At 27.4% G+C, this 14,890-nt stretch overlaps 4 protein-coding genes across 4 annotated transcripts; 1 reads left to right on the top strand and 3 right to left on the bottom strand.

Moving 5' to 3' along the window:
* Positions 1–1,832: 1,832 nt before the first annotated feature.
* On the bottom strand, positions 1,833–2,896 carry MKS88_005849 (peptidyl-prolyl cis-trans isomerase FKBP35; the record flags this gene model as incomplete). Its single annotated transcript, XM_067219147.1, has 2 exons — positions 1,833–2,749; positions 2,887–2,896. 2 exons carry the CDS (start codon positions 2,894–2,896, stop codon positions 1,833–1,835), a joined length of 927 nt encoding a protein of 308 aa, XP_067071052.1.
* A 5,131-nt stretch (positions 2,897–8,027) lies between these two features.
* Positions 8,028–10,352, top strand: MKS88_005850 (serine/threonine protein kinase; the record flags this gene model as incomplete). The annotated part of the gene is made up of 1 exon (XM_067219148.1): positions 8,028–10,352. The coding sequence occupies one exon, from the start codon at positions 8,028–8,030 to the stop codon at positions 10,350–10,352; it is 2,325 nt and encodes a 774-aa protein (XP_067071053.1).
* Positions 10,353–10,822: 470 nt separating this feature from the next.
* Positions 10,823–12,100, bottom strand: MKS88_005851 (uroporphyrinogen-III synthase; the record flags this gene model as incomplete). Its single annotated transcript, XM_067219149.1, has 1 exon — positions 10,823–12,100. One exon carries the CDS (start codon positions 12,098–12,100, stop codon positions 10,823–10,825), a length of 1,278 nt encoding a protein of 425 aa, XP_067071054.1.
* A 600-nt stretch (positions 12,101–12,700) lies between these two features.
* MKS88_005852 (uncharacterized protein) lies at positions 12,701–13,723 on the bottom strand (the record flags this gene model as incomplete). The annotated part of the gene is made up of 1 exon (XM_067219150.1): positions 12,701–13,723. The coding sequence occupies one exon, from the start codon at positions 13,721–13,723 to the stop codon at positions 12,701–12,703; it is 1,023 nt and encodes a 340-aa protein (XP_067071055.1).
* Positions 13,724–14,890: the final 1,167 nt, after the last annotated feature.

A 14,890-nucleotide genomic window follows, 5' to 3' on the forward strand; every position in this document is an offset into this window, starting at 1 on the left:
ATTATCCACACAGGGAAGCGATACGTGTGTCTATACATGTTTGCGTTACATAGTTGATACAAACACATGTAAATGGATGCATATATATATATATATATATATATATATATATTCTCTTGTGCACATTTTGATGATCACCCACCCAATATCCTGCACGTTCATAATTTTTTTCTTTTTTTTGTTTATAAAATTTATGAACATGCAATATGTTTTTTCTTTTTTTACGAATAAAAATACGTGCAATTTTTATGTTTTCGTTTTTGAACCACCGTTTGCATTTCCTTCTCTTTGCACAAATTTTTATATTATTATTGTCAGTTATGGAAACATAAATACACACATGTGCCTAAGCGTATATAAAAACGTTTCGCACATGCCCGATATCTGCATTACGCTGTTATGTTTTCCTGTTGAGTTTTTAACTATTGAACAATTGAGTGATATTTGCAAATTATGATATGTTCATCTGAAATGTATCTACGTAATTACGTAACTACGCATATACGAATGTGCGGATGTATGAATGTATGGATGAAATTTTTTTTTTCTTTTCCGTTTTTCAAGAACCGTGTATTATATTTTATTGTTTTCAAAACTATAATAGTACATGATATGAGAAAAATGGCACGCATATGTTCGTTTGTTGTTTGTTTGCTTGTTCATTTAAATATAATTTTATCTCTATTTATTTGTTTCTTTTTCTTTTTCTTTTTTTTCCCGTTATGCAGATAATACTTAGGCTAATTATAAGCTCCCCGATGTTCTACCTACATTATGCTTACTTATTAAAATATTTTGAAAAATGGAATTATCTCTTTTTTGTGAATTTAATGTTTTTTTTTGTGGGACCTCCTTTATTTGGGACATATATTGGGTGGACATAGACCGGCTCGTATGTAAACATATTTTGAAGGTTCACAAGATAAGCAAGTTTGTATAAGCCTGTGCGTATAAATAATACACCCACAGAACACATATATATATGTATATATGTATATATATGTATATACGTATATATATGTATATACGTATATATATGTATATATGTAAATGCGCACGGACATTTGTGTTTATGTACTTATTGCCGCTGCACTTCTCACGGCTGATCATATTTTATATTTAACAATTAACAAGCAATTTTTGAAAAAAAGAAAAATATACATAAATGCGCATAAATATGCATAAAAAAATGAACATCAAATAATGCATTGGAAACGGTACGGATTTTCCCTTAACAATTAATTATAATTATATTTGTTATAATAACTGCTTCTGTAATTTGTCATATTCAAAAAGGGGGTACTCGTGCGTTTGCACACTTATATACATGTATGTATATATATATAGATATATATATATACATACAGATACAGATATAGATGCAGATATAGATACAGATATAGATGCAGATATAGATACAGATATAGATGCAGATATAGATACAGATACACACACTGGCGTATAAGCCTTTCCACTGATTTATGTTCCACCTTTTGTTAGTCACCTACATGGAGCTTGAAACTTTGATAAAAAAATGATTTTTCTTAATCAAGCTTTATCCGTTCATTAAAGTCCAAATTTTATTTATTTTTTTTTTTTATGGAAATTTATACTTTGATAAGTTTTATTACAAAACACGGGAATGTCATAACTTAGGATACTCCATTAAGTTATACTGTAGCTGCTTACACTACAAGTAGTTGCACTGTAACCAGATTTCGAACATTTTGTCGTATTATTTCTTCAATTTGGATGAAAATATGCAGTTAATGTTCCAATTTTAAAAAAGATATAATATAGTGAATCAGTTAGCGGTAGCTAGAAGAGTTAAATTATTTAGCGGTGCTTTTTTTTTCTTCATATAAACTACCTTTATCAAACATTCCACCAAATGTTAGTTTATCCTTTTTTCTAGCTTCCCTTAGTTTATTTATGCACAGTTCATAACTATTTCTAATATCTATATTTTTTGGATTCAAAGATGCAGCTTTATATAAATTATCCTTGGCATCTTCTAAAAATCCAAAATGCATATTTGCAACACCTAATTTGTACAAAGCTTTAACGTTATTTTTGTCTATCTTAAGGACCTTGGAAGCATGTTCAATAGCATTAGGATAATCCTTGTTTTTATTATAACATGTTGATAAATTTAAATTACAAATAATTTCTATATTTTTCTTTTTTTCTAATAAAATATCTTCCCATTCTTCTGTGTGCATAAAGAAGTCAAGAGCCTCTTTATATTTCGAAATAGCATCATTAATTTCCTCTTTTTTAAATAATTCATTTCCTTCTTCTTTTAAATCAAAAGCAGCTTGTATTTTTTCTTCATTTGTATAATCATATATACTTTTTTTTGCTTCTCGAAAATTTAATAGCTCAATTTCGAAAATTAAAATACTGTTTCCTGGAATACTATCTCCACACCCTTCTTCCCCATATCCATATTTACTATCCAAACGAACTGAACATTTTTCATTTTTTTTCATAGAAGCTACACATATGTCCCATCCTTTAATAACTTCTCCTTGACCTAAATGAAATTTGAAAGGTATATTTCGATCACGTGAGGAATCAAAAACTTTTCCATTACTTTCTAATTTTCCTACATAATGTACTGTTACTTCGTTCCCTTTTTTTGGTTTGTTATCTTCTCCTTCTTCTCCTTTTCTTAATATGGTCTTTATCACACCTCCATCTTCAGTTAAGTGTACTTGTTCATATTCTTCCTTATTTTCCATCATGCCTACAAAAGGGCAAGGTGCAAGCAAGTTTTTACGCGTGCGTCAAAGGGTACATACGGGAATGCAGTTATATGTACTATATGTATATGCATATATGTACTATATGTATATGCATATATATACGTATGTATATATTTACCCTCGTACATTTACTCTCACATAACTGCTATGAAATATTCTCATATGTAAGGAAGAACAAATCGGAAATAGAGAGAAACTTAAAATTTTCGAAATTCGAAAAGGTACGCAAGATAGCGTTATAAATAAAATTACGAAGTGCTATAAAAACAGTATATCAATCGTACTATTTGTAAAAGGGCTTACTAAGAAGGGATACAACTCCAACAGTAAGAAGCAGAAAATATTATATAATGGAAAAGAAATTATCTCAAATAATAAAAAAGAATATTCGAGAAAAATTAATCTTTATACTTGGTGTAATAATATAATAAAAAAGGAGGTCCTTTTTTTTTTTATAATATAAAATTTTATACTGTGAAAAAAAAAAAAAAAAAAAAATTCTAATATAAAATAGTATTTAATTAAAATACATATTTTTTCTTCCTACTACTCAGTTGAACATATTTAAACATTCATGTTTTTTTTTTTTTTTTTTTTTTTTTTGATTTTTATATATATAACAATTTTTTGACATTAATTTAAAAGAGAGTAATTCTTAAAGGTAAAAAAAAAAATAATTGTAAAATATATTATTATTTTTTTTCTATTAAGCGTATATGATTGCATTTGTGAAAGCAAGTATATTTTAACACAAGTTTAAGGAACCATAAAAAAAAGAGAAGTAATTCGCCAATCTTAAATTAATTTCTGATTGTAGTTTCTTGGGGCTATTTTATATATGTACAATAATTTGTTTTTATGTAAAAGAGTTAACAAGGGTTTTAGAAAGATTTATTTTTTTTTTTTTAGCATTAAGCTTTTTTATTTTTAATATTTATTCATTCAATTTTTTTTATATTTCGATAAGCTTAATGCTCTTTAAAAAGTGTGGGATGTTTTAAAGAATGCGAATTTTTTTTATTTCACTCAGGAGGAAAATATAGAGATATCGTAAGTATGATAAACTTGAAAAGCAATATTAATGAAAAGAACACTTTCTCTGTATTTGTGTATTATATATATGTAACACGGGAAAAGTGTGCACAGGAACGAACTTGAGTGAGAATGCGCAAGAATAACAATTTTTTCCTTTTTCAGTTACTCGTGTATTCATATGTTCGTATGTTAGTATATTCGTGTATTCATATGTTCGTATGTTAGTATATTCGTATGTTCGTATGTTCGTATATTCGTATATTCGTATATTCGTATGTTCGTATGTTCATTTATCCGTTTATTCATTTTGAAAGCAAGAAGACCACAAAATGATTGGCCATAATTAAGTACAGCTTTAGCCTTATTTTTGAAATATAGTTTTGTTTTCATTTATGTTTTCATTTATGTTTTCATTTATGTTCTCATTTTTGTTCTCATTTACGTTCTCATCTACGTTCTCATTTACGTTCTCATTTATGTTTATTTATTTATTTTTTATTTTTTTTTTTAAATGTAAACATCATATATATGCTGTTCAAAGTTTTATCCATGTGTATTGTTTGGAAAATTTCCTATTAATTTTTAATAAGAGGAAAATTGTTCTTGTTTATAATGAAGCAAGAACGACAGACTATAACATGAAACACAATAAGTGGTTTAAAGGTAAAAAATATGTAAGTTGTTACTATTGCTGTTTTTATATTAAACAAATAAAGGGGGCGGGAAAAAAAAAAAAAGAGGCATATAAAAAAAAAATGAAAAACCAATTTAATAATTAAAAATCATAATATAAAAGCACAAAAGGAGCTTGTTCATAAATTTCCCAATTTTATTAACAAGTCAGAAATGCTAAGGAACCAAAATTACTATACACCAACAGATCTACAACTTGCGTATTACCTGATCGCTTGCACACGTGAAAAGATGCGCACGTAAAAAAGGATGCATATACATATATACACCTAGGAATACACGTACAAACATACACATACGTTTACATTTGCATATACAGACATGTGCTTATATGAACACATTTGTAACTTCTGTTTCTCAATTTCTCATGGCTTAAAAATAATAAGCTGTTCATTTTGCATTTTTTTCCGTTAACATTCTGTCAGCTAAAGATTTAATTTTAACATGAACATGCATATAAAAAAGTACATATAAATACGGAACAAAATAAAATTTTGCATTAACATGGAATAATTTTATTTAAGGAAAAGTTAAAAAAAAAAAAAAAAAAAAAAGTAAAAGGTTAAATTGTGAGGAAAATTTTAAAGCTACGTATAAAACATAGAGCTAAAAAATTTTGAAATTTAAAATAATGAAAAATTAAATACATAATTGAATATCCAATTAAATACTTAATTGAATATCCAATTAAATACATAATTGAATATCCAATTAAACGCATAATTGAATTCCTCAATTAAATAAATAATTGAATACATAATTAAATACAAAATTTTTAGCTTCCATGTGGGAGAAAGGAATTTTATATTTGTTTCATGTGTGATATGAACGCAAATATGTACCTATGCATATGTGCACGTATGCGTATGCGTGTATATATGTAAGTACTCGCGAGTGTATATAATTAGTAAGAGGGCAAGAGTAAACTTTCGAATAAAATAGCGTGAGGAAAACATACAGTTGTATGTGTGTATATACACATATATATATATATATATGTACATATACATAATATTCATAATGATAACTTTATTTTCCCCCTTTTTTTCTACCTCATATTTTGAAGTTACAATTGAAAATAAATCATTGCTTCAAGAATAAGAAAGCACAATAAGTAAAAGTGTACAATATATGTATGATTTCATAGAAAACAAGATATAATACCAAATACCATTTTACACATATGCACAATATATTAAAAACATATAAGATATTGACAAAATATACCCAATATAATGTTTCGCACACACAAAAATGCGTGGGAATTTATGTGTACATATGTTTGAATATGTTCCTTTTTTTTTTTTTTTTTTTTCTTTTTGTAAATTAGCAAAAATGTGCAACTCTTATTTTAATTCCTATTTTTTCTCGTTCACATATAAATATATGTTCGTGTCTGTGTTAGTGTCTGTACTCGTGTATATGTAAGCATATGTGTATGTATAAATGTACGTACAATTCCAAGTTTATCACGTATACTTGTGCGTATATTTTTATGTATATGCGCGTAAATGCATGTATATACAAATATGCGCGTATATGCATGTATATACAAATATACATATATATATCTATATATATAAATAAATGTATAAATATATGTACATTCAGGCGCGCATATTTAATCATTCGTCTACGCAAGAATTTTTTTTTTTTTTTTTTGTGTTCATGCAGAAAAATATTTTTTTCTTCTGTTGTAATAACATCCATGTAGAATAAAATTTTTTTTAATTATGATCTTCATTTTTCTTTTTTTCGATTTATATATAATAGAAGTGACAAAATCAAAATTAAAGAAAAGAAAATTTCATATCAGCTGTTTGGAAAAATTTCTCAAACGTGCTTTTATTTAAAATAAGTGTGTACATCTACGCATGTATATATATGTACACATGTAAACAGCAATTTTTAAGTCATTTTTTTTAAATTTTCATGAAAAATCATTTGAGTATCACCTGACTGGCTATGTATATGGCAAAGGGAAATTTTGTTCTAGACAATTTTTTTTTGTTTATTTGATTGGTATAAATACCTGCTTGCACAAGTATATATATGCATATGTGTATACGTACATGTGTACCCATAGCTTTCATTTTTTTAAAGGAAATTTTTTTATAACTGGTTTTACCTTCTGTTTTATGGATTTTTTTTTTTTTTTTCTGTATAAACCTGTTTCCTCCATTTAATGCGTTTTATTTCTTTATTTTTAGGTAAACTTGTTTGAATGACCATACATGCATATATATATATATATATATATATATATATATATATGTATGTATATATATTGTCTGCTTCTTAAAAGACAAAGTGAGCCTTCTTTAGCTTTAATTTTAGCCTTAACATTAGCTTTAACTTTAACTTTAACTACTGTTTGTTTGAACATACATTTTTAAATTCCCATTTTTGCATATTTACATCTTCCCTTTTATTTAGATTATTTTGTTTACTGCTTAAACAATGTGCATTGTTTTTCAGTGGCGGACATTAAAGAGCTTTGCGCATAATTTTAATTATATATACATACATACACACATTCATACATAATATATACATATTCGTTTATATTCATATGCGTATATATTACAAATAGATTTGCCCATTTTCCTCCCATGTGTTAACGAGTAAATGTAAATGCACACTTATAGAGGTTTAATAAATAACGTTAATAGCATTTTTAAAAATAGCATATTTTGATAAAGATGATGTATTATTTTTGTTAAACAGAATTACAATTAGAGTTAGATGCTTTTAGTAAACAGCTGTCACAAAGTGGGCATAGCGTCTACCATGTATGGAAGCAGCTCCGTTTGCTTCATTTTAATTTATTCCACGTATATCTTTACGTTCTAAGCATTTGGTGCGATTTTCGAGATTTGTGCAATTTGTTCCATTTGTTCCATTTGTTCCATTTGTTCCATTTATGCCATTTGTTCCATTTATGCCATTTGTTCCATTTATGCCATTTGTACCTTTTTTTCGTCCTTTTAATGTTCGTGTTATAGTCTATTTTATCTTTTAATCCTTTTCGCACTTTTTAATTTTTTAATTTTTTTTTTTTTTTTTGTGAATATTTGTGTTGAGCATACAAACTAGCCAAAAAGGTGCAATTTTTTTTGTATTAAATTTGAAAAAGTTTATGTACCTGAACATTTTGCATGTATATGTGCGCATGCACTTCATACCTGTGTTAACAAACATTCGGTAATCCAGGACAAGGAAAAAAAAAAAAAATTATAAATTATATATATATGTATATATATATGTATATATGTATGTATATATGTATGTATATATGTATATATGTATGTATATATGTATATATGTATATATGTATATATGTATATATGTATATATGTATGTATATAAAATAAAAAAGGAATAAAAGAAAGGAAACGCGGAAAGGACCAAAAGGTTAAGAATAATAAATAGATTAATAGGAAGACCTATTAGCAGACAAATACGTGTCATAATAAGGCGAATTACATGGGCGGAAAAATCGATTAAGATCTAGTAAGAGGAACAGGAAAAATGCTAAAGTTTAGGAGCATATGCACCACGTTAATAGGAGGAAAGATATACAACATAAATGGGAGGACCATAAGGGAGGAGAAACTATTATCTGAAGGAGCATATTCATTTGTATATTTGGCTAAAGATTTAAATACAAATAAAATATATTCTATAAAAAAAACTATATGTCAAGATAAGGAAAAATTAGAAATGGCAAAAAAAGAAATAAATATACTTAAAAGTTTACCTCCACATAAAAATATTGTTCAGTATTATGGGTCTACAGTTATTGCAGAAAATAATTATAGAATTGTAATTATGTTAATGGAATATTGTGAAAAGGGAAATTTATTAAATATATTTGAAAAAAATAAAGATAAAATCAAAGAAAATCATATTGTTAAAATACTTAAGGATATAATAACAGGATTACATTTTCTACATACACAAGAAATACCAATTATCCATAGAGATATAAAACTAGAAAATATTTTATGCGATAATAATGGTGTTTATAAGATCTGCGATTTTTGCTCACATACAATTTCTAATTCAATATTTCCAAATGATTTAGTTAAAAATTCTTTTTATATATTAAAAGAAGAAATAGAAAGAGATACAACATTAATATATAGACCTCCTGAACTAATTGATTTATATTCAAATTTAGAAATATCATGTAAAGTTGATTTATGGATGGTTGGATGTATTTTATATTTATTACTTTTTAAAATTCATCCTTTTCAAAATAATAATAATAATCTTTTATCCATTATTAATGGTAGTTTTACTATTCCTTACAATTCTAAATATTCTAAAAGAATCATTTCTATTTTACTTATGACTTTAAATAAAAACCCTCAAAAAAGAATTGACTCTACAACTCTTTTGTTCATTTTAGAAAATTATGCAGACTTGAAAACCTGGTTCATGCATATTCCTGCAGATATAAAAAGGAGAGTTAATCAAATCTTTGAAAAAATGAATGAACTAAATCTAAACAATAAGAAAAACGAACTAATAGAAATTAGCAGCGATAAAATTGTAGATGTAAAAATTAGTTCAAAGGAGTATCAAGTTCCTGTGCCAAAGAGCAGTACTAACTTTTTGAAATTCTTCAGTGCAGGAAATACGTCTGCGGACGCGTTTAAGAAAAGGGTGGGCCTGTCGGCGGTCGAGACGGCAACTGCTGCTACATCTACTACTGCTACATCGACTGCTGCTACATCGACTGCTGCTATATCGACTGCTGCTACATCGACTGCCGCTACATCGACTGCTGCTACATCGACTGCTGCTACATCGACTGCCGCTACATCGACTGCTGCTACATCGACTGCCGCTACATCGACTGCCGCTACATCGACTGCTACCACTTCTACTGCTGCCACTTCTACCGATGCTTCTCTCCCTGGGAAGGGGAGCAACGTGGTGAACGACATTACACAAGCAAAGGGAGTTAAACTCATAAGCATTGAAAATATAACAAGCGCAGCTGTTATTGCTATAAATGATGCAAAAGAAAACGTGGACTTGTTAAACCTCGACACAAAATTTCATCATACAGTGGTGGATCCAAATGAGAACAACAAAAAGGGTTCCAAAAATAATGAAAACATATTAAAAGATGTCCAAATGGACAAGGATCTAAATTTATTTGAGATGAACTGTAGCAATGCACGCAATGATGATGCCGGGAGTAGAAGCATCGACGTAGAACGAAACGATCAAATTAACAGGAGCAGCAATGATGTTAACAACAGCTTTAATTGTTTTTTTGACCCCTGGAGCGTTTCCAATGGAAGTGATGTATCTGCCTCTGATAAGACTTTCTTAACGTCCTTAAAAAAAAATAGTAACAAGAATTTCTCTCAAAATGGTGGTAGCAGTTTTCTAAATGGTAGTAGAAGTAACTTCCCATATGATGGTATCAACTTTCAGAATGATGGAGATTTTAAGTTCGAAAATTCGTGTACACTAAATAACTGTACAAACAACTTTAACGAGTGGAAAGACAACCATAAAAATTGCTCTAATATTAATGACGCTTTCTATAATTTAGACTACTTTGAAGAAATAGATCATGATAATCATAATGATGGTAATAAAAGTGGTTCTAATGATGGTCCTAATAATAATGATGATGGTAAGAACAGGGATGATAACAATATTCCCAATTTTGACGGGAGTAAAACAAAAACAGAAGAGGAGGGCCCTTATAATTGGAACAATTCCATTTTAAATGACTTTAAAAAGAGAAGCTCGTCCAAACTGATTGCATCAGACAAGAACGACAAGTTTTCAGAACTCCTTGAGGATTTTCAAAAAACTTTCATCAAATGAATGGTTAGGTGGTTGAGTTTGTGGAGAAGTGGAATACCCCGTTAATATCAGTTTGTTTGGTACAGTTTTTACTCCATTTTGATCCAATTATTATTTTTTTTTTTTTTGATGCTTCTTCTTCCTTTTTAATAAGTTTGTTTTGTATAAGTCTGCTTTCATCCATTTCATGTATTTATCTTTTTATTTTTTTATTGTTTTTTTTTTTTTTTTTTTTTTTTTTTTTTTTTTTTTTTTTTTTTTTATGTAATTATGTAATCACGGATATTACAATTAATTAAAAAACAAATTGTAACAAAAAAAATAAATAAAAACTCATCATATATGAAATATTTGAAATGGGGGAGATGAAAAAATGAATCAAAAAAAAAAAAAAAGGAAAAATGGTGTAAGTGGTATAAGCGATACAGTGGTAGGAAGTACAAAGGATGTCAACTGAAATATAATAATATATTTTTTTTTTTTTTTTTTTTTCAAACTCCACTTGTTACGTAGGTTGAAATCAGCGAGTACAAACGCTGAATGCCTTGGGAGTCGTACTGTGTGCTTATGCAAGGTATAATTACAAAGGGGATGTTTTTCTCGGACAATATTTTCCTTACTTGGTCATTTTTGTGTTTTTCCCTAGTTAGTAAAACTTCATATTTTTTTTTTTTATCCTTTATTTTTAACTCGTTGTACAGTTTTATTAGAACGTTCAAAAAGGTGTGTAACTTTGAATCATGAGGAAAATATATATTTTTAAAATTTAATTCTTTCAAAAGATTATAACAGTTATGTCCCATGCATACAACATAATTATAATCACTTCCAAAGTTGTTATAAAAGGATTGCACTGTGCTATTACTCATGAGTGATACTATACAGTTCTTCTTTTTTATTTTGATTTTCATTTTATTACTATGCACAATTTGTTTTGTATCATAACAATTTATTTTGGTGAGTTTTATTATATGATCATCCTTTGCTTCTCCACTGATGGCGGTACTAATATCTTCAAAGTTGGACTGACTAATGGCAGATGAAACCCACACTATATTAGCATTAATACACTCCTTTTGATTTTTAAAATATTTGCTCATCATTTCCATTTTTAATGTTGCAGAATTAGCTTTGCTAGGGGTAAAGACAATGTTCAGTTTTTTCACACTATTATTAATTTGGTTAAATGTGTCATAACTTATGTTGCATACATTTTGTTTTACTAAAGAAGGATAATGTTTATATATATTATTGAAGAAGCCTGTTTTATTTAAGTAGTTGTTTAATATTTCAATGCATGATTCACCAATTGATATAATTGGCACATTGAGTATTTCATCAATTATGCTATTTTTTCCATTATTACATAAAATTTGCACATTTTTATCATTTTTGTTTTTTGTTAAGTTATATATAAGTAATACTACCAGGAACCTATATATTCTAGCACCCTCTGGTGAAGTAATTAAAATGTATAACTTTTTTCTTCTCATCCTTCCCTCTTGATCATTCTTTGTATACACTTTTTCCTCCCTTTGCGGACTCACCAATTTGCAACTGAAATTTCTGAACTGTTCATAATATAGAAAATGTTTTTTTTTGTTTTTTTCTTTTTCTTCCTTTTCTTCTTTTTTTTTATTTTTTATGTTACACCGTTTGGGAAAAGAGGAAGACAGAATTTTCAAAAATTTGTAGCTAGTTGAAGAAATGGGCAGGTAAAAAATAAAAAATAAAAAATAAAAAAAATACTTAAAGGGCGTTTTTTCCATTAGATTGTGATAAGAGAGTTACAGATGAGGGAAGACGATGTGAGGTTCAACAAAGGGGGGAGTAACAGAGCAAACGGTTAAGTGACTATGCAATTAAACGGTTAAGAGACAAATTGTACACGTGTGTGAAGTGTAGGGAGTATTATGACCAGGTCAGGTAAAACAGAGAAAAAAAAAAATATTTGATTTAAAAAAAAAAAAAAAAAAAAAATCACGATATTATGGAAACATCATTTGTGCAAATATTTACCAAATTCATATGAAAAGTGCCCAGTGGAATGGTGTGTGGTGCACTGTAGTTTATTTACAATTTTACAAAAATTTTGCTAATTATGCAGAGTGGTATATGAAATAGGGTATACAAAATATGGTTTAAGCAATGCGGTATACGTAACTTGTATCAGCGTTATCTGATGTAACCACGTCATTCATTGCATGTATTGATATGCCTATAGGTAGGTAATTGCGTGTATTTATTGCTCATCTTTCATCCCTTTTTTTTTTTTTTTTTAATGTGTGTATATATGTAATACGCAAAAAATTGCACGTGAAGGGTCTATATTATCGGAATATTTTCAACTGCGTTTTCCGACGTAGTAGTTAACGCGGATGGCATAGAAAAATATTTTGAAGACTACGCATTATGGGTTTCGGGGAACAGTGATAATTTGAAATGTTGATATTGTTTCTACGGTACATACTATCATTATTATATAGGACCGTTTTTGCTTTAAGGTTCATATATTTATATGGTTGATAAGTAATTGTATTTAAATTGCTTGACCTTGGGGAGATTAGAGGGGAATAATTAATTTTTTTCATTTTTTCATAATTTTGTTGTGGTATACAAAGCTGTTCTGTTAAGTCAGTTTTTTTTCTTTTATTTAAAATAAATTCGTTAATTTTTTTAATATAATCATCATTTTTTTGAATGAAAATTTTAAAATAATCGTGTATTTTTAAGAAAATTATTTTCATTCTGAACACATGCCCAGGTGCCCAAGTAACATTATTAAAATGTTGAATTTTGGCTAAGTCTTGAGGAGTAATAGATAACACTGTTTCGAATGAGTCATATCCATAATTAAAAAAATGATTAATTATTTCTGAATTTACTTTTAGCTGTCTAAAGAATTCAATTAATATTAATTTCTCTGCTAATAATGTTTTACATTGAAACCATAAATTTGCAAACAGTCCAATATATTTTGGAAAATTTTTGCATAATATATCCATAAGATTTATATATATATTGTCTGATTTATTTCGTTCCATCATATTATGTAAAATTTTAAAAAAAAATTTTAACTCCTCTTTATTAGCTTTTAGTGAAGGTAAATACATTTTTGAGTTAAAAAAGTTGTTATAATTTTCTCTATCATCTTTTTTTTTTTTCTTTTGTTTTTTTATTCTTCTTTTTATACATTCCATATGTTCTTTTTTTCCATCCCCTTCAAGATTATTACAACGTATTTTTCCATTTGGACAATTCTCCTTATTTGTAATAGTTTGTTTATTATTTACGTCTTTACACTTGACATATACACTGTCCTCTTTAGCCTTCAAAAACGTTTCTGTAATGACTTTGTTCGGTTGATCTCCTTTTTCCTTCGTTATCTGCATCCTATCTGTGATATGTATATTTATGTTCTCCCCTTTCCCTTATTTGGTTTACTACTTTTTTTTTTTTTTTGTAGTGAAATACAAGCAAAAAAAAAAAAATAAATAAATAAAAAAAAAATAGTGCACGGGTAACTACCAAATTTGTTGAAAGCGCGGTAGCCTTAACCGCGTGTATTTAATGTCTTTGTTTTATTCTGTAATATTACTCTATTTTTTTGCTCTATTTTATTAGTTCGTCTTATTAGTTCGTTTTATTATTTCGTTTTATTAGTTCGTTTTATTATTTCGTTTTATTAGTTCGTTTTATTATTTCGTTTTATTAGTTCGTTTTATTAGTTCGTTTTATTAGTTTGTTTTATTAGTTTGTTTTATTAGTTCGTTTTATTAGTTCGTTTTATTAGTTCGTTTTATTATATCGTTTTATTTTGTTTCATTTTATTATTTTGTTTTATTATTTCATTTTATTTTGTTTCATTTTATTTTGTTTCATTTTATTTTATATATATATATTTTTTTTTTTTTTTGCCGCCATTTCATACACACAAATATGAGTGACAACCAAATTAACTGAAAAAAAAAAAAAAAAATTCTGACAGGATATAAAACCGAAAAAGACAAATTTTTATCGAATATCAAGTATCGAGTATATTTTTAAAAATGAGTAAATTGGTTTAGAAACGTTTTTTATGTATTGTTTGGAAGTTAAATTATATCTTTATTTCCTTTCCTTTTATTTTTTTTATTTTTATTTTATTTTTATTTTATTTTGTTTTATTTTGTTTTATTTTGTTTTATTTTGTTTTGTTTTGTTTTATTTTGTTTTATTTTGTTTTGTTTTGTTTTGTTTTGTTTTATTTTGTTTTATTTTGTTTTATTTTGTTTTATTTTGTTTTTATTTTTGGTTATAGACCACGCACTTCCGTCAATTTTTTCAAACTGTTCAATGAGTTATCCTCTGTCTGGACATCAAAATATTACGAAAAGTTTACATATAACAAGAAACTTTGCGTGCAATGGCACTAGTATAATGAAACACATTTTTACGTTGCACTGGCATACATGTAAGAATATAAGTGTACGTATGTGAGTACGTGCGTATGTATATACATATAGTTGTTAGGCTCCAATCACGCATACTTAAAAGAAGGCGGAAATTCTCCCTTCATG

This window comes from Plasmodium brasilianum, chromosome 14, assembly GCF_023973825.1.
Source record: "Plasmodium brasilianum strain Bolivian I chromosome 14, whole genome shotgun sequence".
In the NCBI taxonomy this organism is placed as follows: domain Eukaryota; phylum Apicomplexa; class Aconoidasida; order Haemosporida; family Plasmodiidae; genus Plasmodium; species Plasmodium brasilianum.